The sequence below is a fragment of the Propithecus coquereli genome, unplaced genomic scaffold (assembly GCF_000956105.1).
Source record: "Propithecus coquereli isolate 6110/MARCELLA unplaced genomic scaffold, Pcoq_1.0 Scaffold119, whole genome shotgun sequence".
Classification (NCBI taxonomy): Eukaryota; Metazoa; Chordata; class Mammalia; order Primates; family Indriidae; genus Propithecus; species Propithecus coquereli.
The window spans coordinates 7,714,934-7,737,018 of NW_012135969.1; the positions used below are offsets into that span (position 1 = coordinate 7,714,934).

General features: G+C 56.3%; 1 protein-coding gene across 1 annotated transcript; it reads left to right on the top strand.

The window, feature by feature from the left end:
- Positions 1 to 2,560: 2,560 nt before the first annotated feature.
- Positions 2,561 to 16,456, top strand: XYLT2 (xylosyltransferase II). Its single transcript, XM_012662323.1, has 11 exons — positions 2,561 to 2,786; positions 9,238 to 9,730; positions 10,001 to 10,176; positions 10,449 to 10,651; positions 11,089 to 11,169; positions 11,379 to 11,595; positions 11,683 to 11,859; positions 12,125 to 12,387; positions 12,683 to 12,878; positions 13,543 to 13,876; positions 15,294 to 16,456. The coding sequence occupies exons 1-11, from the start codon at positions 2,652 to 2,654 to the stop codon at positions 15,614 to 15,616; spliced, it is 2,598 nt and encodes an 865-aa protein (XP_012517777.1). The 5' UTR covers positions 2,561 to 2,651; the 3' UTR covers positions 15,617 to 16,456.
- The last annotated feature ends 5,629 nt before the right edge of the window (positions 16,457 to 22,085 follow it).

Here is a 22,085-nt window from a genome sequence, read left to right on the forward strand (position 1 = left end):
ATCCTCCTGCCTCAGCCTCCCAAGTAGCTGGGACTGCAGGCCTGTGCCACCATGCCCCGCTAATTTTTTCTATATATTTTTAGTTGTCCAGATAATTTCTTTCTATTTTTTTTTTTTTAGTAGCGACGGGGTGTCGCTCTTGCTCAGGTTGGTCTTGAACTCCTGAGCTCAAATGATCCACCCACCTCAGCCTCCCAGAGTGCTAGGATTACAGGCATGAGCCACCACACCGGGCCAAAATGGGTCTTACTGTGTTGCCTAGGCCAGTCTCAAACTCCTGGCCTTAAGTGATCCTCCCACTTCGGCCTTCCAAAGTCCTAGGATTACAGGTGTGAGCCATTGTGTCCAGCTGGTGGCAGTATCTATTAAAATTAAAAATTGTCTTTCCCCCAGTAATCCTATTCCTGGGAAACTCTAACACAGAAGTAAAAGTATCGGTGCACAGGGATAGGCATAGAAGCGTGTTTATTATAGCTGTGTGGCAGTGGCAAAACCCGGGAAACCAAGTGAATGCCCATTCCAGAAAGAAGCAGAATATTATGCAGCCATTACAAAGAATGAGTTAGACCTGTCCAATCCAACTTGGGGAATTTCTACTATGTATTTATGGGTAAGGGAGAAAAGCAAGATGCAGACAAATATATGTAATATGATTCAACTTTTTAAATATAATAATACCCCCAACATAAAAAAATTACATAAAATACAGTGACTCCCTCCAAAAATAAAAACCTGTGTGTGTGTGTGTGTGTGTGTGTGTGTGTGTGTGTGTGTAAGAATTGTTATGGAGAAAGGTGGAAGAAAGAAGGTTAGGAAGGAAGCAAGCAAGCCAGGCTATTAAGATGGAGCGGGAGGAGAGAGAAATACTTAAAAATAAGTTTCTATGTTTAAAAACGATGTATATGATGTGACCCCATCCATGCAAAATTATGTACACATAAAGAGACAGAGGAAAGGGCAATCACCAAAATGTTGATAATTATCTCAGGGGGTGGGATTGCAGGTGACCTTTACTTTTTCCTCATTTTTTTAGGGTTTAAATGTTATACTAATATATATTACATATATAAAATCAGTGAAAAATAAAGCTATTTTCATTGTTGGGGAGTTAAGTATTGGCAGATAGAGGTCCCTAGGGGACCTGATCTAATGAGCACAGAAGATCGAGACTTAATTATTAATAACATCAATTGCTTGCATGTCAACTGATGTTTTCCAAAATCCTTGAAGTGTAGGTTCTCTTAAGTAGCCAAACTGTCATCTGAAACATTGTTTACACTTCTCCCACTTAACAAACGCTGAGGAATGGAATGATTGCAAATGCCAAAGCCTTGGCAGATGATTAAAGCAGGTTTTATTTAAGTGCCATCAAATGACTGCATCTCCTGTACTCATCACAGTTTAGAACTCCCTCACCAACCTAATCTCCTGGCAACTTCCAAAACCCTCCATCGCTGCCTTCGAACTTTCAAACTTTTTAAACCTATCTTGGTTTTGCTATTTTTATTACTTCCTTCCCACAGTGCCTGGCTTCACTGGCTGGTAATTCGCCTTGCTTTGGTGGGCACTGCTTTACCTCTTCTCTCCTTCCTTTGCTCCATGGACCTGCCAGGTTCAGGGGAGGGTCACAGGTACTCAGACCTTGTCTAATGCGGTGCTTGACCATGCCAGGCTTTCAAAAAATGTTAGGGACGCAGGTTAGACAGGAAGTTGGGCTTCACTTGCTAAGCATTCAAAAGCGAATAAGGCATGATCCTAGAGAAATCACGACCAGATTAGTCATCAGTGCTCACTGTACAGGACCGGGGAAGCACAGAAGATGCGGTTGATGGGAGTGGGGGAGGGGGACCACCACTAGGGCGCTAGGACGCATGGGGCGGGGACAGCATGCGCCGAAGTCTAGTGGTTCTCTGCAGCATCAGCATCACCTGGGAACTTGCTGAAAATGCTAATTCTCAGGCCTACTCATGACCTACCAAAGCAGAAACTCTGGGGCGTGGGGACTAGAATCTGTTTTATCAAGTCCTCCAGGTGATTCCGAAGCACGCTAGGATTTGAGAACCACGACTCTGGTAGAGGCCTGAGGATACTTAGGATGAGAGCGAGAGAGGAAAGGATTTGTGAAGGGCCTCGGATGCCAGTCAAGGGGTTAGCCTTTGCTCCGTAGGCGCGGCCTCCAGGTTTTTAAGCAGGGGCTATGCCACTTACACCTCTCCCAACTCGTTTCAGGGGGCTCTAGCATTCCTGGGCCCCTGGGGCCCAGAGCATACCCAGCGCGGGGCGGAGTTCCCCCGCGACTCTCGACACCACTTAAGAGAGGTCGGACCGCAGATCCTCCGCACCCCAGTACAATGGGTTTGCTGTCCAGGAAGAGGTGAGCCCACGCGGGAGACCCACACGGACGGACCCGCGGCCGGGGAGGCGAGCGCAGAAGGCCTGCGCACAGCCCCGCGCGGGCGGCGTCGAGGCGGGAGGCTCTGCCGGCCCAGCTCCGCCCCTAGCCTGCGGGGCGCGGCGCTTCGGGCCCGCAGGCCCCGCCCCGGCGCGCGCCCGGCCCTCCTCCCCGGGCGGGGAGCTCGGCCACGCGCCCGTGCGCGCGCCCGCGGCCGGGTTGCAGGGTTGGGCGCGCGCCCCGCGTCCCGGGCAGGAAGATGGTGGCGAGCGCGCGAGTGCAGAAGCTGGTGCGGCGCTACAAGCTGGCGATCGCCACGGCGCTGGCCATCCTGCTGCTGCAGGGCCTGGTGGTGTGGAGCTTCAGCGGCCTGGAGGAGGACGAGGCGGGCGAGGTGCTCCGACTGCCGGGCGGGCGGGCGGGCAGGCCGGGCGCGTGGGCGCGCGGGGTCCTGGCGGGGCTGCGGACGGCCCCGGCCAGGGAAGTGGGGCAAGGGCCGCGTGCGTGCGGGGCGCTGGCGGTCACCTGGAGCGGGGCGTCTGTCCCCTGGTGCCCCCTTCCCAGGCAGGCCTAGAGGGCTGCGCGCGGGGGCGGTGCGTGACCCGGAGACCCGGGCCGCGGGCAGACTGGGGGCTGGGGCGGCAGGAGCAGGTCGTGGTGGGGTGGTCTCTGGCTCCGGGAGCGATGAAGGTCAGGCGCGGGGAACGGGGCTAGGAGGCGGGGCTGAGCCCGAGCCCGCACGGAGCTGGGGAGCCCCAGGCCAAACTTTCTGAAGTTGGGAGGGGGCGGGAGTGTGCGCGCCATGGGCAGAGGAGTGGGGCCAGGGGACCCTGGGCATCCTTGCCCAGCTATGCCTAAGGGGCAGCGGCCAGTGAGGAAGTGGAGCTCTCGGGTGGAATACGAGCCTAGGACAAAGTGTGTACCCAGGAACTGAGGGAACAGGGAGTGACCCCGAGGGAGAGAACTGGAGGTGTGGCTTCTTCAGCCAGGGGTTTGAAGAACCTGGGTGGGTCTTCAGAAGGGTAGGGGCCGGGAAGTGAGCTGGTGAGTTGACCTCAGGACATTAGGAAATTGGGGAGGGGGTCCCTCTGGCTCTAAGGGAATGAGGACAGCAGCAGCTGGCTTAGCAGAGCCCCAGGCCCTGGAGCAGAGACAACCACCATCCTGCTCAGTCTCTAGGTCTCACCTAGCCTCAGTCCCCAGGTCCCAGTCTCTTTCACCTAGAGGCCCAGATTCCTTCTCCCCAGTGTGGTTATGAAGGGTCCAGTGGGGTCTGAGTTCATCCTGGAAGGGCAGAGAGGACAGGCCAAACCATAACCCTAAGCTGTGGGCCAGAGGTCAGGGTTTCCCTGTCTCCACCCCCTTGTTCTGGTGCCTTCAGGGCTCTGGGTCAGAGGTTCTGCTTGCCTTGTCCTCTTGGGCTTCTCACCTGGCAGGGTGAAGGCCAAGGGAGCCCCGATGTCCACTTCTGCTTCCTTCATCTTGGCAGTCTGGAAGGCCTAGTGTGGAGACTGGAAAAGCTACCCTTACCTTTTTTGGGAGAACCAAGAGGGTGGGATGGTGAGGGAAGCTGGAACTGAATCATACAAGACCATAACTCCAAAAGGAGGTAGGGGTCGGGCAGGCTTGCTCTGTGACATCTGCCAGGAATGAGCTTGTTCTGTGTGGACCTAAGTAGGAGGAAGAGGAGAGTGTTTCAGGCCTGGTGTAAGGAGACTCTTTGAGCAAATGGACATTCTAAGATGGTACAGGCTGTCAAAGCAGTTAGGGAGCCCTCTGACCCTAGGGTATGTGAGCAGAGGCTGGTGACCACTCTGGGGAGGGGCATGTCAAAGCATCTGAGTCTCCTCCAAAACAAATGACCCTGAATGGCATGGGTCTGTGAGTCCCTGAATGGGCTGAGGTCCCCGCCACCCTGCCAACAGCCTGGGTGGAGAACTGGGGCAGTGGAGTGGTTGGGATACCGTTCCCCACCCCCACCTCCTTCTGCAGCTGCCTGGCTGAAGCTGACAGGGGAACCCTGGAGTGGGATGGAAAAGGACTCCCGATGAACTGAAGGTTGTGCAGTCCAGGCAGCCATTGATGCTTGGACCCCCTCAGCAACCATCTCGCCAGGCAGCATAACATAGTGCTTGGAAGGTGAGCACTGAGTTGGACAGCCCACACACCATCCTCTTCTACCTCTGCTCCTGAGTAGACCACCGGCAAAATGACCTCACCTCTTTCTGTATCCTCATGTGTCCTCCTCAAGACAGGGATAATAATAGCCCCTCTCATGTTGGGTGATTACAAAGATAAAATGAAAGCAATGCCTGCAAAGCACTTGCAGGAGTTCCTGGCACATGCTAGCTGTCAGTAAATGACTCTCATTATTATCTCAGCACTGCACATTGGGAATATGGATTCATTCAGTCAGTCATTCATTCAACAGATACTAAGTCCTACTTCGTATCCGGCACTGTGCTAACTCTGGGGATACAGAAATAAAATAGATGACAGCCCTGGCCTCATGGGCAGGCAGGGTACGGGGAGAGCCAGACAGTGGAGAGGAAATGCAACAGGATAACAAGGGGCTGGTGGGGATCAGCTGGTGGGGAAGGCTTCTCACAGGAAGAGGTGGGCAGGAGGGTTCAGGCAGAAGGCCCCGAGGAGTATGGGCTTAGCTGGGCACCCTTGAGGAATGGCCAGTATGGTGCCGTGCTTTCCTTGGAAGAAGGTTGGATCCCGTGTGGCTGAAAGGACCACAGTCAGGGGCTCAGGTTTTATTCTAAGTGCAGTGGGAGAGAACGGCCGGGTTTAAGCAGCAACAGGATCCAATGTGCATTTAAGACGTGCGCTCTGGAGGGGGTCAGAGTGGATACCAGGAATGATCACTAACCTCCAAAGAGCCACTTGATAGTTTTCAAAGCTCTCACAAACACTGTTTCACCACTTATTTTAAATGCAGTCCGAGATGTCCAAAGAAGGTGGCGCGTGGGGTGAGCATTTCTGTGTTCACTGTTTTTGTGGCTCAGAGAAGGATTTCAAGAGCTACAGAGCCAGGAAGTGGCAGAGGACTTTAAATGCCTCCTTGGTGGGGAGGAGGGGCCCTCTAAAGCCAGAATGCATCCAGGCCAGAGGCCTAGTCCCCACCCTCAGTAATCAGCTGGGTCCCTCAACTCAGGGGCTACCGGGGGCAGCTCTCAGGGGCACAAGCCTGGAGCCTGCTGATGCTAAGGATGCGCCTGGGAGGGTGCAGGGCGGGGGCTGACTGCCCTCTCTGATCCCTCCCCGCTGCTTCCTCCAACCCTCCCTGGGCCCCCAACCTCCTCTGGGATTGTCCTTCTCAGGGTCAGCCAGTTCCCTGCTGCATTGCAGGGCACCACCATGCCCGTCTCCTCCCACATCCTGTCCCCCACCACAGCCACCCTGGCCCTGTGCCCTGTGTCTTGCCCTCCTGACCAGCTTCCTGACGCACTGATACCGGCTTCCACCCTGAGAGCCCACAGCTCTCTGCCATCTCTATCCACCGAAGCTTGGGCATGTCTTTCTCTGCTTCCTGTGGGGCCAGGTCAAATGTCACCAGGCTGACGTACACTCAGCTCAGTGGGGCTGCATTCACCCTTCTCAGGGGCTGCCCAGCCCAGGTGCCCTTCCCAGTGTGGGTATAGAATAGGGCCTGCTGCTTCCTCTTGCACATATCTCTTCTCAGATGGGGATGGACGCCCTAGCTCTCTCTGGCCACCTCTCAAGAGATCAGAGGGCTGGCCAGGTGTTGGGCATAGAGGGCCTGGGATCTAGGGTGTGGGGCTGGGACTCTGGCTGAAGGTGGCTGTCAGCCTGACACTGTAAGGTTCCTGCCATGCTCAGACAGGGGAGGGAAGGAAGGTCTTAGGGAGTGAGGAACAGAGAGAACCCAGTCCCCAGTGGAGTCCACGGTGTCGGAGGGTCTTGGGCCTCTCTCTTGACTTCATGGTTGACTATTTCCTCCTCCCCTTCCAGTAGTAATAATGACAAGGACAGCAGCATTTATTGAATGCTGCACCTATGCCAAGAGCTCTACATGCATTCATTCAGCAAATACTGAGTGTCTACTATTGCCAGACTCTCTCCTGGGCTGCAGGAACATTAATACATCAGTGAACAAAACAACAAAAATCTCTGCCCTCGTGGAGTGTACGATCTTGTGAGGGGACAGCCCCAGAATAACACTGTGTAAAATAAACGACAGAATGATAGAAGGTATGAAGTGCTACAGGGGGGATGAAGCAGAGGATGAGGGAAGGCTGGAGCTTTAAGTACAGTGGTCAGGGTGGGCCGACTGAGAAGGTGCCATCTGAACAAAGAACCGAAGGTGGTGAGGAATGAGCTGGGGGCGGGCGGGGGATGCCAGGCACAGGGGCAGTGAGTGCAAAGGCCAAGAGTGCCAGTGGGACATGGAGAAGGCCACTGCAGCTGGAGGAGAGTGACCATTGAAAGGGTCGTAGGAGATGAGGTCAGAAAGAACCCAGAGGCTAGAGGGGACAGACAGACACAGCTCAGCTGGCCTCTGCAGGCTCTTGTAAGGGCTTTGGTTTTTACCCTAAGATGGGTGGGGAGATGGTTAGCAAGTTTCAGCAAGACTCTGGATGCTCCAGTGAGAACAGACTGTATTGGAAGGAGTAGGAGCTGGGAGACCAAGGGAGTGCAGGCAGGAGCCAGTGAGGGGGCAGTGAGGAGGGATCAGAGTCCCGGTGTGTTCTGAAGGTCGCCCCCTGAGGATGGCCTGAGGGAGTGGATGTGGGCGTGAGGGAAAGAGAAGCGTCAGAGATGACTCCCAAAAGTGTTTGACCTGAGCGATGGAGTTGTCGCGTACCGCCGTGGGGCAGGCGGAAGCGGGGGCAGGTTGGAGAGGAAGCGCAGGAGCTGAGTGTTGGAGAGGTGGCTTGGAGAGGGCCGTGAGGCTCCTAAGGGAGCCATCAGGGAGGCTGGTGGAAGTTACATGCCTGGAGGTTCAAGGGAGCAACCCAAGCCAGAGATGAATCTGGGAGTGTGGATGGAGTTTAGACACGAGAGACTGAAGGAAGTCACTCAGGAAGCGAAGGAGCTGGGACAGGGAAAGGCCCCAGGGCACACTGTGGGAGACGAGGAGGTACCAAGAAGACTGGCAGGGAGTGGAAGCAGAGACAGGTGAGAAGCCAGACGGGTATCCTGGAAACCAAGTGCGGAGGGTGCATCAAGGAAGAGAGCGTGATCGTTAAGTCATGCTGCTGAAAGGCCAAGAAAGGAGAGGACCTAGCAGTGGAGAGCTTGTGGCGTGGTAGAGGGGAAGGCCCGTGGGAGAGGGTGTACTGTGAACGGAGAGAAAGGAGTGAGGACAGCGGAGTGAGGACAGCGGGGGAGACAGCTCTCTGGCCGCATTATCTCATGCTGTATCTCATGTGATACTCACAGCTGGGGGACTGTGCTCAGACAAGAGAGGGAACTGCTAGTGAGCTGGCAGAGCTAGGCTTAGCACCCGCCCCAGAAACTCCAGAGCGTTCGCTGGTGTCTCCTGCTTCTCCGTCCCTTCCACGTCTCACCGACCAGACACAGCCAGACATTGCCTGTGTGCCAGCTGCTCCGCCAGGCCCTGGGGAGATGGAGCTGACATGCCTCTCCTCAAGGAGTTCACTGTCTGCTAGAGGAACATCCGGGGCCTCGGAGCTTAGCACATCCCACTGGGGCAGACGGGGTAGCTGCACGCCAGGGGATGGGGAGCTGGATCTGAAAGCATGGACGGGATTTGGTCAGGCAGGGAGAGTGGGACAGGGAGAGTGGGACAGGGAGAGCAGAGGAGGAGGGGGATGGACATGCCGTTCAAGCAAGACCAGGCCATCTAGGGAAGCGCCTGGGTTTGAGGAGAGGCAGCAGTGGCCAGGGCTCGTACAGCCAGGAAGCAGGGGCATGGCAGCCGAGGAGCACATCACTGCAGAGTTCCCTTCAAGGGAGAACCTGTTGCAAGTACGCTCAGGTGACAGCCTCCAGCTGCCCGCACCTTCAAGCCCTGTCTCAGCGTCGCAGCTGAGCGTGGAGGTAGCACGAGGGCTCGCGTCTGCAGGCTGTCTCATGCTGCTTTCCCACTGAGCTGGCCAGGACTTCCTCCGCGCTGCGCTGCAGGCTGAAGTTCTCCTGCCCCTCTCCTGGCATGGCTGTCTCCTTTGTGTTCTAAAGCCTTTCTCTGCCAGCTCCTGCCCTGCTCCCCCATCATCCACAGGTGTACCCCCAGCAAATCTCTTGTCTTGATCTCTGCTTCCCAGGTGACCCACCCAATACTGAAGTCTCAGGTTTCACCTCTAGTCCTCCCTGCTGGGCATTCCTCCTTCATTCTGTTGTGGCCTCAATATTCCCACGTAGAAATGCCTTAGTCGATAGAATGCTTTGGATTCATTTGGAAATTAGAGTCTACTGAAGAACACTGTCTCTTCCCAGACCCTGGGAGGAGTTCTGGGTTTTAGGTGGACACTCTTGTGTGCTCTGCAAGGAGGTCTCCACTCCCTTCCCTTGGGACACATGTGGACCTTCATTTTAATATCTGCTGAAAAAGCAAGTGGGATCTGAGTCCACAGCAAAAATAGAAGCACAGTGCCGTGTGATCTGAGAGCTAGTGGGGGACAGGAGGTGTGATGGCAAGGGGAGGGAGGGCCGATGCTTCCTCAGCTGCTGGTCAGGCAGGTGTCCCAGTGGCAGTGCCATTTGTGCAGAGTCCTCAGGTGAACAGAACTTGTCTAGGTAAAGGGCGAGCAGGAGCCTCTAGGTCTGAGGGTGCCCCTAGCCAAGATGGAGCTCAAGGAACAGGAGGAGGTAAGTGACTGCCCCAGTGATCTGTGTCTACATATCTTTTACAGAAAGGAAGGCAGAGGAAGCCACGGCCACTGGACCCTGGCGAGGGCTCCAAGGACACAGACAGTTCAGCAGGGCGGCGGGGCAGTGCGAGCAGAAGGCATGGGCGCTGGCGGGGCCGCGCCGAGAGCCCAGGCGTGCCCGTGGCCAAGGTGGTACGGGCAGTAACCAGCCGGCAGAGAGCCAGCCGGCGTGTCCCGCCCGCCCCACCCCCGGAGGCCCCAGGCCGCCAGAACCTGAGTGGGGCAGCAGCTGGGGAGGCGCTTGTAGGGGCAGCTGGTTTCCCACCACATGGAGATACAGGAAGTGTGGAGGGCGCCCCCCAGCCCACGGACAACGGCTTCACCCCTAAGTGCGAGATCGTGGGCAAGGATGCGCTGTCTGCACTGGCCCGGGCCAGCACCAAGCAGTGCCAGCAGGAGATTGCCAACGTGGTGTGCCTGCACCAGGCTGGGAGCCTCATGCCCAAGGCTGTGCCCCGGCACTGCCAGCTGTCTGGTGAGGGACAGGGACGCTCCAGTCCTTCTCGGGCCTGGGTGGGGAGGTGGCATGGCCCAGATCATCACCCCCATTTCTCAGAGGAAGAAAGAGCTCAGAGTTTTCCATGCAGTGTACTTACTAAGTGGCAGAGGTGAAGCAGGGACACAGGAGCATTCGGCTCCGATCCAGGCTTCTTCCTCTGGAAGGCAGGCAGGCCCCTCTTCCCATCTCCCCCCCACCCTGTGACCTAGGCAGGGCCTCACTCATGCCCCTGTTCTCTATTCTCAGGGAAGATGAGTCCCGGCATCCAGTGGGATGAGATGCGGGCCCAGCAGCCCATGGATGGCCCCCCAGTACGGATCGCCTACATGCTGGTGGTTCATGGCCGCGCCATCCGCCAGCTGAAACGTCTCCTCAAGGCTGTCTACCACGAGCAGCACTTCTTTTATATCCATGTGGACAAGGTACTGTGGGTGGGGGGAGGCCAAGGGTCTCGGGTGAGCAGAGACGAGACACAGAAGGGCATAGACAGAGTCTCTGACCTGGCTTGGGTATCCTAGAGCTAGAGAGACTGAAGCCCAGAATGGGGGAGGGGCCAGCGCGGCGGGCACAGCGGTAGGAGCTGGAGCCCTGCCCTGTGCTTTCTCCATTTCATGTCACTTATACTCTGTCCCGGGGTGCAAGCGGGGGCAGTTATAATGCCCAGCTGCATCTGCTGAGTGTCTCCTCTCTCCAGCGTTCCAACTACCTGCACCGTGAGGTGGTGGAACTAGCCCAGCTGTATGACAACGTGCGAGTGACACCCTGGCGCATGGTCACCATCTGGGGCGGGGCCAGCCTCCTGAGGATGTACCTGCGCAGCATGCAGGACCTGCTGGAGGTGCCTGGCTGGGCCTGGGACTTCTTCATCAACCTAAGTGCCACCGACTACCCAACCAGGTGTGGGGTTGGGGCTCGGAATTCTCTGGACGGGAGGGGAGGCCTGTCTGGGCACTTGGGTTAGAGGGCGCCGATGGACTCCCTCCCCTCCCCCAAGTCTCGTTCTGGGACCCGCACTGCCCAGACATGGCCCCAGCCATGTTCTAGGGGAGGGGTTGCTGCAGGATGATTTGAGAATTGAGAAGGGCAAGAGGAGGAGCCAGAGGTCAGTACCCGGGGTGCCGGGGGCAGAGGGTAGAGGAAGGATGGGGTGGTCTTCCTCAGGGGCGTCAAGTGCCCACCACCCCAGAGCATCAGCCGGGGGTAGGGCACATGGCCAGACAGCTCTCAGTGAGGAAGGGCGGGCCAGGGTGGAGGGAGAAGAGTACCAGGGTCTGCCCTGGGCCAGTGACTGAGCATCCCTCACACATGGCTGCTGGCCACCCATTTCTCCCCAGGACCAATGAGGAGCTGGTGGCATTCCTGTCCAAGAACCGGGACAAGAATTTCCTCAAGTCACACGGCCGGGACAATTCCAGGTGAGGGGGATGGGGAAGGAGGCCCTGGTGCTGGGGTCTCATCCCAACCTCTCCCACACAGTGGGGCTGAGTGGGGCTCAGTGGCCCCCGCCCTGGGTTACAAAGCCTCCAGCCAATCACAGATTGAGGAGTGCTGGTTGCCAGGTGGGTGAAAGAACTTAGACCCCACCCTGCAGGACCCTCAGCCATGGCTCTTCTGCCACCCACAGGTTCATCAAGAAACAGGGCCTGGACCGGCTCTTCCATGAGTGTGACTCGCACATGTGGCGCCTGGGTGAGCGGCAGATCCCAGCAGGTATCGTGGTGGATGGTGGCTCCGACTGGTTTGTGCTGACACGCAGCTTTGTGGAATACGTGGTGTACACAGACGACCCGCTTGTGGCCCTGCTACGCCAGTTCTATACATACACACTGCTCCCAGCCGAGGTGGGTGACCAGACAGGCACGAAGGCCAGGGAGGGCATGGGTTGGGCTGCCCACAGCTCACCTTCCGCCCTCCCTTGCTACCTGCAGTCCTTCTTCCACACGGTGCTGGAGAACAGCCTGGCCTGTGACACCCTCGTAGACAACAACCTGCGGGTCACCAACTGGAACCGCAAGCTGGGCTGCAAGTGCCAGTACAAGCACATCGTGGACTGGTGTGGCTGCTCCCCAAATGACTTCAAGCCACAGGACTTCCTACGGCTGCAGGTGCTTGTCTGTGGCCAGAGGCTGCCCTTTGCTAGACCTTCGCCCCAGCTTTCACCCTGAGCTTTCCGAGGTCAGAGGGCAGGGTAGGCCAGTCAGAGAATCTGGGGGGCCTCCATCAGGAGCAGCCCTCAGGGGTCTGGGGCTACAACAGCAGCAGGAAAAGCCACAGGAGGCTGATCTCTAGGCAGTGCTGTGAGGGGCCAGCCCCTGCTGTGCTCTCTGGGACCACCAGAGCCCTTCACCTTCCTTGCCTCTCCCGCTCCAGCAAGTCTCCAGACCCACCTTCTTCGCCCGGAAGTTCGAGTCGACTGTGAACCAGGAGGTACTAGAAATCTTGGACTTCCACCTGTATGGCAGCTACCCCGCTGGCACGCCAGCCCTCAAGGCCTACTGGGAGAACACCTACGACGCAGCCGATGGCCCCAGTGGGCTCAGTGATGTCATGCTCACCGCTTACACTGCCTTTGCCCGCCTCAGCCTGCGCCATGCCGCCACTGCCGCGCCCCCACTGGCTACCCAGCTCTGCAGGTGAGACCCCCCTTCTGACATTCAGCAGGCCCTCAAGGTTTGGTGCCCTATGGGGAGGCCAATCAGAAAGCGACAGCCCCAGCCCACAGTGAGCCCCCAGTCCGAGGCAGGGAAAAATGCAAATACAAAAAATACCAAAAAGGCAAGAGCCAGGCACGTAGGTGCTGTGGGGTGTGAGATTTGGGGCAAAGGCAGTACCTGGGGCTGGGACTCCCCAGAGCCCCCTCCCTGGGACTCCAGGCCAAGTCGATTATGCTGATGGCATCTCCCTTTCTCCCTGCTGGAACCTTCTTAGGTTTGAGCCCAGGGGCTTGCCGTCCAGCGTGCACCTGTATTTCTATGACGACCATTTCCAGGGCTACCTGGTGACGCAGGTGGTGCAGCCCTCAGCCCAGGGGCCAGCAGAGACGCTTGAGATGTGGCTGATGCCCCAGGGGTCGCTGAAGCTGTTGGGGCGCAGTGACCAGGCCAGCCGGCTCCAGAGTTTGGAGGTGGGACAGGTCCCCCCCTTGCTTTGTCCTGACCCCCAGCAAGACTCAGGGTAGTGGGATGAGAGGGGTAGACACCAAGGGAGGGGTAAGGACTTGGTTAGGCCTGTATGGACTGTGTTCACTGGGCTCTTATTTCCCAGTAATGGCAGCCTTGGTGACGTCCTATGCAGACGTCCTGTGTCCTCCCCACATGTGTACTTTGAGGCGCACCTCCCAGTCGGGAGAAACAGGCTATGCAGTGAGGAGGGAGGGAGGGTCAGTTCCACTACAGTGCAAGTCTAGTCTTCTAAACGACAGAGATTTCTTCTAGAGGGACTTGGACATTCCAATTGGGGCAGATGATTAAGCTTTTGGGTGGCTCCTCAGTCTCTTTCTTAGAGGCTGTGGCTTCATGTGGGAATGGTCTCTGGGTAGGGCTGTGTATCCCACCTCTACGTTATGTCCCTACCACTACAGAGCAGTTCAAAATGGAAGCTTAGAACAGATCTCAGAGCTGGGAGAGATATTAAAGATCTCCTAGTCTGACCCCTTCATTTTGCAGATGGGGAAACTGAGGCCAAGAAAGAGAAAATGACTGGCCTGAGGTTACACAGTGAGAGGCAGCATCAGAGTAGAGAGAAGGACCTCTCCTCAGGCTCTTGCCCAGCTGCCTCCTTCCCTACAGGTTGGCACCGAGTGGGACCCCAAAGAGCGTCTTTTCCGGAACTTTGGGGGGTTGCTGGGGCCGCTGGATGAGCCCGTGGCCATGCAGCGCTGGGCCCGGGGCCCCAACCTCACAGCTACCGTGGTCTGGATCGACCCAACTTATGTGGTAGCCACATCTTACGACATCACAGTAGATGCGGAGACTGAGGTCACGCAATACAAGCCTCCACTGAGCCGGCCCCTGCGGCCAGGGGCCTGGACTGTTCGACTGCTTCAGTTCTGGGAACCGCTGGGTGAGACCCGCTTCCTTGTGCTGCCCTTGACCTTCAACCGCAAACTACCTCTCAGGAAAGGTAAGGATGTAGTTCCCAAATGATGCCCCAAAGCCAGACAGAATAGGATTTGCCAGGGAGCTCACCCCCAGCCCTAGAGTAAGGCACCAGGGGAAGGTTGGGCCTTGAGTTTCTATCCCTTAGCATGCCAGGGTCCTGCCCTGTGTTATGGTAGAAAGGGAAGCTTTCGAGTCAGGCAGACTTGGGTCTGGAACATATCTCTGACGGTTTGATTGGCCTTTTGTCCTTGGAAACTATTTGGCTTTCCTGAGCCTCAGTCTTACCACATGTAAAGTAGGAGTAGTACAATTAACGGAGACCTGGGTGCATGCAGCACAAATCCACTCAACCTAGCTCAAGTTAAAAAAGGGAAATTATTGGAAGAATGCAGAGCTCCCCCTCACAGAACCCAGGAAATCTCTCAGGTCTCACCGGGAACCGGAGGTGCTTTCTCCATCTCTCTGGGGCCATCTTGTCCCTCATCCTGTCCTGTCTCTGTATATTGGCCTCAGGCTCTGGCTCTTTCTGCTTCTCCATATGTAGCTTCTTAGTGCAACAGAGACTGGGCAGGGCCTTTTGGTCCCTAGGTTCCACGTTCTTGGTATAGCAAACCTGATTGGCCATCCTAGTCCACCATGTGGCAGGTGGACAAGGTCACGGGGCTCTCTACTCACTTGGCTGAGGCTACGGGAACAGGCTCTGAACAGAGGCATAGGCTGGGCAGGTTCCTGCAAGGGAGGGCCTGATACAGGTAACTGCCCCCTGGGAGATGTTAGGGACAAGTGTGTGGGGAGGAGTGGCTGGGTTGCAGTAGGTTCTCAATCAGTAGATGTGTCCTTCCACCACACCTATCACAGGAAGGTGTGTAAGAGCAGGGGTAGCCTAGAGGAGGGGATGCTGGGGCTGCGGCAGATCCAGGGTGGGCAGGCCATGTCCTCTGCGCTCCTGGAACTCCCAGTCTAGGGAAGGACACAGAGGGAAGAATGGAGGCCAGCTGCACGGCAGGCGGGGACGGGGGCTGAGCCTCAGGGACAAAGAGAAGTGTGCTCTAAGCCAAGGGGACAAAGTTAGCTGATGTCTGTGCGTGAGGGGTGGAGGCCCTGGGTACAGGCTTCTGAGGGTTCTGGGAACCACTGATGATGGTCAGGAAGGGGCACAGGTGACACAATCAGACTGTTACCTTATTTTCTAAAGTGCCTTGAACCTACTATTTTACTTAATCCTAAAGTTGGGAATCTAGGGATTACTGCCTTGGTTTTATAAAACTAACAGTTTTACAGGCACAGAAAATTCCTTGGGTTAGCGCAAGGTTGCTCAGCAAGCGGCAACTCGGTGGTAGAACTGGGACAAGAACTGGGGTGCCCAGACCTGACTCCTGGGTCTGGCTCTGTGGAATCTGTTGGGTGGGGTATGCTTACTGCCTGCTCTGTACCCCCAGATGATGCCAGCTGGCTGCACGCAGGGCCACCCCACAACGAGTACATGGAGCAGAGTTTCCAGGGCCTGAGTGGGATCCTGAACTTGCCTCAGCCAGAGCTTGTGGAGGAGGCCGCCCGGCAGCACGCGGAGCTCACTGGCCGTGCACTTGAGGCCTGGACAGACGGGGAACTGAAGGGCTTCTGGTCTGTGGCCGGACTGTGTGCCATGGGCCCCTCTGCCTGCCCTTCCCTGGAGCCCTGCAGACTGACCAGCTGGAGCTCTCTGTCCCCCGACCCCAAATCGGAGCTGGGGCCTGTCAAAGCAGATGGACGACTCAGGTAGCAGGGCCCCAGCCAGCACCCCTGGAGGACCTGGGGAAATTGCACCTTACAGACAATGGAGGGGTGTCCCCTCTCACAGGCAAGAACCAGAGGCCCAAGCAGACACGCATTTCAGCCATCAAGAACCCACGCAGACGGCAGGGAAGGTGGGCGCAGCATAACCACTGCGGCTGTCTCTGCTGGGACCAGAGGGTTGGCGTGAATGTGAGGAGAAGGGCTCCAGCAGCATTCCATGCCCAGCTCTTCCTCGCCTTCCTCTCTAGTATTTTTTTTTTTTAATTTAAAAAGGAAAATGGGTGGTGGGGGGAGGAACTAGAAACAGAAGATGTGCAATAGGGCTCAGAGCAGCCCCAGGAAGTGGGCCATGGCTGTGGGAGCAGGGGCCTGCTGCGCCCATGTGCTGTTGCTCTCAATGAGGCTGGGCCTGCTTTGCTCTCCAGGGCCTTGTCCCCAGCCTGGGCCTGTGGTGCTCATGGCTGAGGCTCTGCAGGGGCGCAGGTGCCCTGCCAGGCTCTCCGGCCCAGAGAACAGGTGATGTGGGGGGCACTGCAGAGCTGGGCTCTAGCGGGACAGTCTCTCCTCTTATGGCCAGGGCACCTAGAAGAGGGCTGAGGCTGGCTCCAGGACTTTCAAGCATACCCTGCCCCTTAATGGGACAGGAGGGCATCAAGACCTGAGACCAGTGCAGAGTTTCCTGGGCCCTGGAAGGGTGAGCCCTCATGAGCAGTGTGGGAGGAAGACCCTGTCAGGGCTCTCAGAAGAACCTGGAGCAGCACTGTGCCTGAAGCTCAGTGTGAAGTCTGAAATATGCAACAGAAGAAATATATCTCTATCTCTCTAAGCTGAGCCTCTGTGTTTTTCCTCCTGGGTGTCGGGGAAGCATCACCATTTGTTGGGCCTTCTCCTAGAAGTCTAGCTGGTACTTTGGTACCAGCCTCAAGAAGGAGATGGTCTCATTCCTGCAGAGTGGGAAAGGTTAAAATCATTCAAGAGTCAGAAGGGACTTAAGAGCTCATCTAGTCCAGCTCCCTCTTTTTCTGAGGGGCTAACAGGCCCAGAGAGGCTCAGAGACTTGCTCACTGCCACCCAGCAGGCCAGTGGACCAGCGGGACTCAAGCTTAGTTTGAGAGCCCTGACCCACCACTCCTGCCCCCACCACCAAGCCGGGTCATGGCGGATGCTGGCTTCTCTGTGTTCATCATCACCAGGGCCCATCCTAGAAGCCCAGGCATGGCCTGGTGGTCACCGTTAGAGTTTTTCCCTTTAGGGGCAGGAACGGCAGAGGCTTGGGTCCCTGGCCACTGCCCTAGAACCCAGGAGGGCCATGTGGAAAAGGTCTGTTCATCCTCCCTCCATTTCTCGAGCCCCCCTTCCCCTCGCCTTCCTTTGACAGCCAGGGCTCTGTGTCCATCCTTCACACCTTACTTAATGTGGGAGGAGCAAGGGTGAAGGTTTCTAGACCTCTAAAGTCACCCTGTCCGCCAGCCACACTGATCTCATTAGCTCAGCTTGGGGGACAAATTCCTGCCCAGGCTGCCACATGTCAAGTTTCCTAGTTGCCAGGAGAGGGCACTCCTGACCACCAATAACAGTGTTTGGGTGGATTTGTTTTGTTTTCTTTTTTAGCCGCTGTGCTGACCTTGCATGCAGTTATCTCACTTAATCCTCACAACCCTCGAAGGCAGGCACTTTTCTTATTTTCATTTAACAGATCAGGAAACTGAGGCTCAGAGCTGTGAAATGAAGAGCCCAGCCAGAGTCATAGCCAGCTATTAGATGGCGACAAGCAGGCTTCAGAGCCACTCTCAGATGCAACACTCTCTTGCTCTCATGAGAGCCCGGTGGACAGGTAACTAGGAAGGAATTAACAGCAAGAACTGAAAAGAAATGGTGTTTAGGTTCAGAGGCTAAGATCATTATTTCTTCTGGCTCCTATTTTAGTGAACATCTGAAGCTGTACTCTGGTTCTCTAGAATGTTGGGGTTTTTATTTCCCAACATCAAAAAATTAAGTGGGGCCCGGCACGGTGGCTCACGCCTGTAATCCTAGCACTCTGGGAGGCCGAGGCGGGCGGATTGTTTGAGCTCAGGAGTTCGAAACCAGCCTGAGCAAGAGCGAGACCTCGTCTCTACTAAAAATAGAAATTAATCGGACTACTAAAAATATATAGAAAAAATTAGCCGGGCATGGTGGCGCATGCCTGTAGTCCCCAGCTACTCAGGAGGCTGAGGCAGAAGGATCGCTTGAGCCCAAGAGTTTGAGGTTGCTGTGAGCTAGGATGACGCCGCGGCACTCTAGCCCAGGCAACACAGTGAGACTCTGTCTCAAAAAAAAAAAAAAAAAAAAATAAGTGGGTTCAGCATATTAGGCACAGGCAGTAAATATCAGAACATTTAAACTCTGCTGGCCGAGAACTCACAAACCGTCCCGTGGGTTTAACGCGGGCTGTGGCTGTCGCGTCCCCTGCCATTCTCCATATTATACCAGGTCCTAGTTATTATTCTTGCCTGCTGTAAACATTCTGAGTTTGCATTCTTCTTTAGCCCAGCAAATCGTGATCCTGGCTGAGGATTCTGATTTAACTGGTCTGAGGTGGCAACTCAGCAATGGTATGCTTTTAAAGCTCCCTGGGTGGTGCTAACACGCAGGCAGGCATGAGAACTTGGGAAGTCTAGCCCCACCTGGGCTGCTCTGATGGGCTTGTCCTGGCCCCACCGAGTTAGAAGCACTGCAGGACCCAGCAGGCTCCAGGACTCCTGACAGGTTCAGAGGGCACGCTTGGGGATGGAGGCGCCTGTTTGGGTCCCTGAGGCAAGTGTGAGCCGGCTTCTCTGCCTGAGTTGCTGGCAGTGGTCCCCGCCCCCCACCTTTCTACAGGGGTAGCTTGGCCTGGAGGCTTGGGTATTTTTTTTTTTTTTGAGATAGAGTCTCACCCTGTTGCCTGGGCTAGAGTGCCATGGCGTCAGCCTAGCTCACAGCAACCTCAAACTCCTGGGCTCAAGCGATCCTACTGCCTCAGCCTCCGAGTAGCTGGGACTACAGACATGTGCCACCATGCCTGGCTAATTTTTTCTATATATATTTTTAGTTGTCCAGCTGATTTCTTTCTATTTTTTTAGTAGAGACGGGGTCTCGCTCTTGCTCAGGCTGGTCTCGAACTCCTGAGCTCAAATGATCCACCTGCCTCGGCCTCCCAAAGCTAGGATTACAGGCGTGAGCCAGCATGCCTGGGCCTGTCTTGGGTTTTTTGAGGTTTCTTTGAAATCCTCCCCTGGCTGGGCCCCTGGGGTCAAGATTAGGATTCAGCCCAGGGAGGATATGGGGTGGGGGCAGGGAGCAGGCTTAGGCAGGCTGGGCCCCCAGAGCTGCACAATAACTGCTTTGGAGGGAAGAGAGCCTGGCCTCTCTGGCTTTTGTATTTTATGGCCCGCGTGCCCTGTTTCCAGGGCAACCGCTGACACCAGGGGAACCTTAGAGGTGGAAGCCAAGACCAGAGGAAAGCCAATTGGCACCCAGAGCCCAGTTACCTGGGCCAATGGGAAGTGGAGGTGGGCAGTCGGGCTGGGAGGGATTTGGGACTGAGAAGTGCAGAGATCTGGGCGACTTGGAGCTTCCCTGTCAGGTTTAGCAGAAGCCAGGCCTGTTCCCGCCAACCCGGGACTGTCACAGCTAACAGGCATGCAGAAGGGAGTGCCATCTACGCAACAATAGGCCATGGCACAGCATCAGCCAGGACAAGCAGGGGCAGGAGAGGCTGAGAACCTGGAGAGCTGCTCACAGATGTCCCTCCTCTGAATGAAGTTAATCCTCTGTGCCTGGGTTCCTGGGGAGGGGTGTGGCACCTGGGGGAGAGCCAGCTCTGTGGCCCTGCTGGCTGCCCTCAAAGCCGATGCCCTTTCTTGGCACCCCCTGCCACTGCTTCTCCATGTGCAGAGATCACCATGGACAACAGCCTCTTAGCCATAGTCGTGGCCACTGGTGAGTACCCATTGCCATTCTGAGTCCCAGGGTAGGGCAGAGGCACTCTTGGCCCCTTACCATAAATTGGAAGCCCAGCCTTTTCCTCTACAGGGTCACCTAGAGCAACATCCCTCCCTGAGCCACTTGCAAAGAAGGCTGTGCATGGTTGGTGTTTGATCCCTGAGGTCCCTTCCCTGTCAATGCCAAGTTCTGCCATATACCACAGCCTTTGATACAGGAGAGGGGCTGGGAGTTCAGGCTCTTGGGTCCTCTCCTGCCACCTCAGATCCCCTGTTTCTAAGGGAATCTGCTCCTTCCCTTCCCTGAGTTTGTCCCTCTGTAAAACCTCCCTTACACACATCACTCCTTCCCTGGGCTGAAGGCAGAGATGGGATAAAGAAAGCTACTCTGCTCTCCCTCGCGAATCTAGGCCCTAGGGAGGTGATGTGGTGGCAAAAAGGGAGCTGCCTGCAACTGAGTTTGCCTGGCTTGTCGAGCTGATAGCAGACCAAGTGGGCCATTCCTGCACCACCTTCTGGGGCGGAATTCCCATCTGGGGAGGAGATGGGCCCGTGCTTGCTGCCCTCTGACTGTGCCTCTGAGGGGAGGGTAGTTTCATCCCTGGTGTTCATCATGGCCATCCTGCTGCTGCTGCTGCATCAGCATGACCCCCAGTGCTGCCAGGTCCTCTGCTCCTGCCACTTCTTTCGGAGTCCCAGCCAACACGTAAGCACCCCTACCCACCACCCCCTTGCCTGTGCCCCTCCACCCCAGTCCTAACCAAAGGGCACCTGCGCTCTGGCCCAGGAGAAGCAACTGTTTGTTCAGTGTGGAAGGGGCCTTCGGAATCTCTTCTCTGATGAACTCCACGGCACCCAGCCTGGGTTTCAGGGCAGCAGTGTGGAAAGGGTTAATAAGATCCTGGCCAGGCCCCTCCCTGGCCAGCTGCTCAGTGAATACAAGGGTCTTTTCCCAGCTCCCCAGGCAAAGCACAGAGCCCCAACTTCTGTGGGACGGGATAAATGGCAACTGCAGCACTGTCAGTCCTTTCCCCAGGGACAGGGCACCACATGGCATCATGCATAGAAAGCAAAAGAAATCAGCTGCACCCATCTCAGGCTCTGACCCCCCAACTCTGGGCACCAGCCTGAGGACAGAGGGATAGGGGCAGGAGGTGGCTTTCTGACTCTCCCTCTAAAGGTCATCAGAGCTGACGACCAGATCATGAGAATGAGCTGGTGTCCAGAGAGGAGAGCAATCTCTTTACACCCAAGAGCATTTCAAAAATGCCAACGGTCTGTGCTTTGTGCCTTGGCCTCAGTTGAGAGGACTAAAGAGATGGAGAAAGGGCCATGGGGGACGAGAAGGGGTTTGGGCTCTGCTCTCTTGCATGCTGACCCTAAATCCTGAGCTTCACCTGGAGCTGCCCTTCATGATCCCCAGGGCTGCCCCTCTCCACGCTTGAGCACCATGGGATGCTCCACCGTGGTCCAGCCAGTGGAAAGGAGCGTAGAGTCCCTGGGGATGCAGGTAAGGATTCTTGGGGCTGCCACCTGGGAGTTGGAGAATGGGTATGCTTGGGTCCTAAAGGCAGGCAAGGGACCTAGTGTGGTTAGGGGGACTAAAAAGAATGCAGGGGAGGGGAAGGCTGGGATGAAGCCTAGAGCAGCTTGTTGGAGGGGAGGAGACAGTGCAGTACCCCTGAACTTAGGCTTAGTCTGGGGAAGAGGATCCAGATAAAAGCTGGATAATGGTGGTGTATTCCTCCCTGGCTCCCTTGGCTTTTCTTGGTCACAGGGCCATCCCCAGGGGGATGAGATATTCTGTGTAGGGCTGCTCAGGAGCCACCAGCTGGCCCTGTGGCAGCCAGCTCGCCTGCCCAGCTATGACAGTGTTCGAAAGAAGGATCGGCAGCAGCAAATTCACCAGCTGATTGCACAGCGCTTCGGGCTCTGGGCCTGCAGAGAGGTGAAATTCCAGCCCTCCCAGCCTTGGGTGCCCCGGGTAACTGACCTTTTTACACAACACTCTTTTATACAAAATGCCCAATTAGAGCCCCTTGGGTCAAGACAAAGAAAAGGCCACTAGTGGAGAATCCCAAGATTTGGCTGGAGGCCCCATTGTACCTCTTTGTATAGTGGGAACAATGGCAGACCCCAGCCCAGAGAGGCCTACCCAGAGAGGTTTCCATGAAGCCACCAGCTCTAGGACCCAACCTGTTTCCTGGAAGGACCAGTCATTAGGGGAGAGGAGACATAGGAAGCAGCAGCCCAAAAAAAGGGCAGTATGTATCTGCGGGGAGGGCACAGGAATAGCTAATGCCTTTGCTCTCCCATCCCTCCAGCTGCCACCAAGCTATGAGGAAGCCCTAAGGTCACTGCCTGCGGCACCACCCAACCTTGGCTCTGCTCACCCATCCCAGGAAGCAGCCACCTGCCCTGCTCAGGGAAACACCACTGTGTAGGAGGGAGCAACCACCCTTGTCCTGCCTCTTCCCATTTCTCCAGGAG

Excerpts from the sequence above, each read along its gene's own strand:
- XYLT2 (XM_012662323.1), top strand. The coding sequence starts at position 2,652 with ATGGTGGCGAGCGCGCGAGTGCAGAAGCTGGTGCGGCGCTACAAGCTG. Across the intron at positions 10,177-10,448 it reads TTTATATCCATGTGGACAAG|CGTTCCAACTACCTGCACCG; the intron begins GTACTGTGGGTG and ends TCCTCTCTCCAG. Across the intron at positions 11,596-11,682 it reads ACACACTGCTCCCAGCCGAG|TCCTTCTTCCACACGGTGCT; the intron begins GTGGGTGACCAG and ends TGCTACCTGCAG.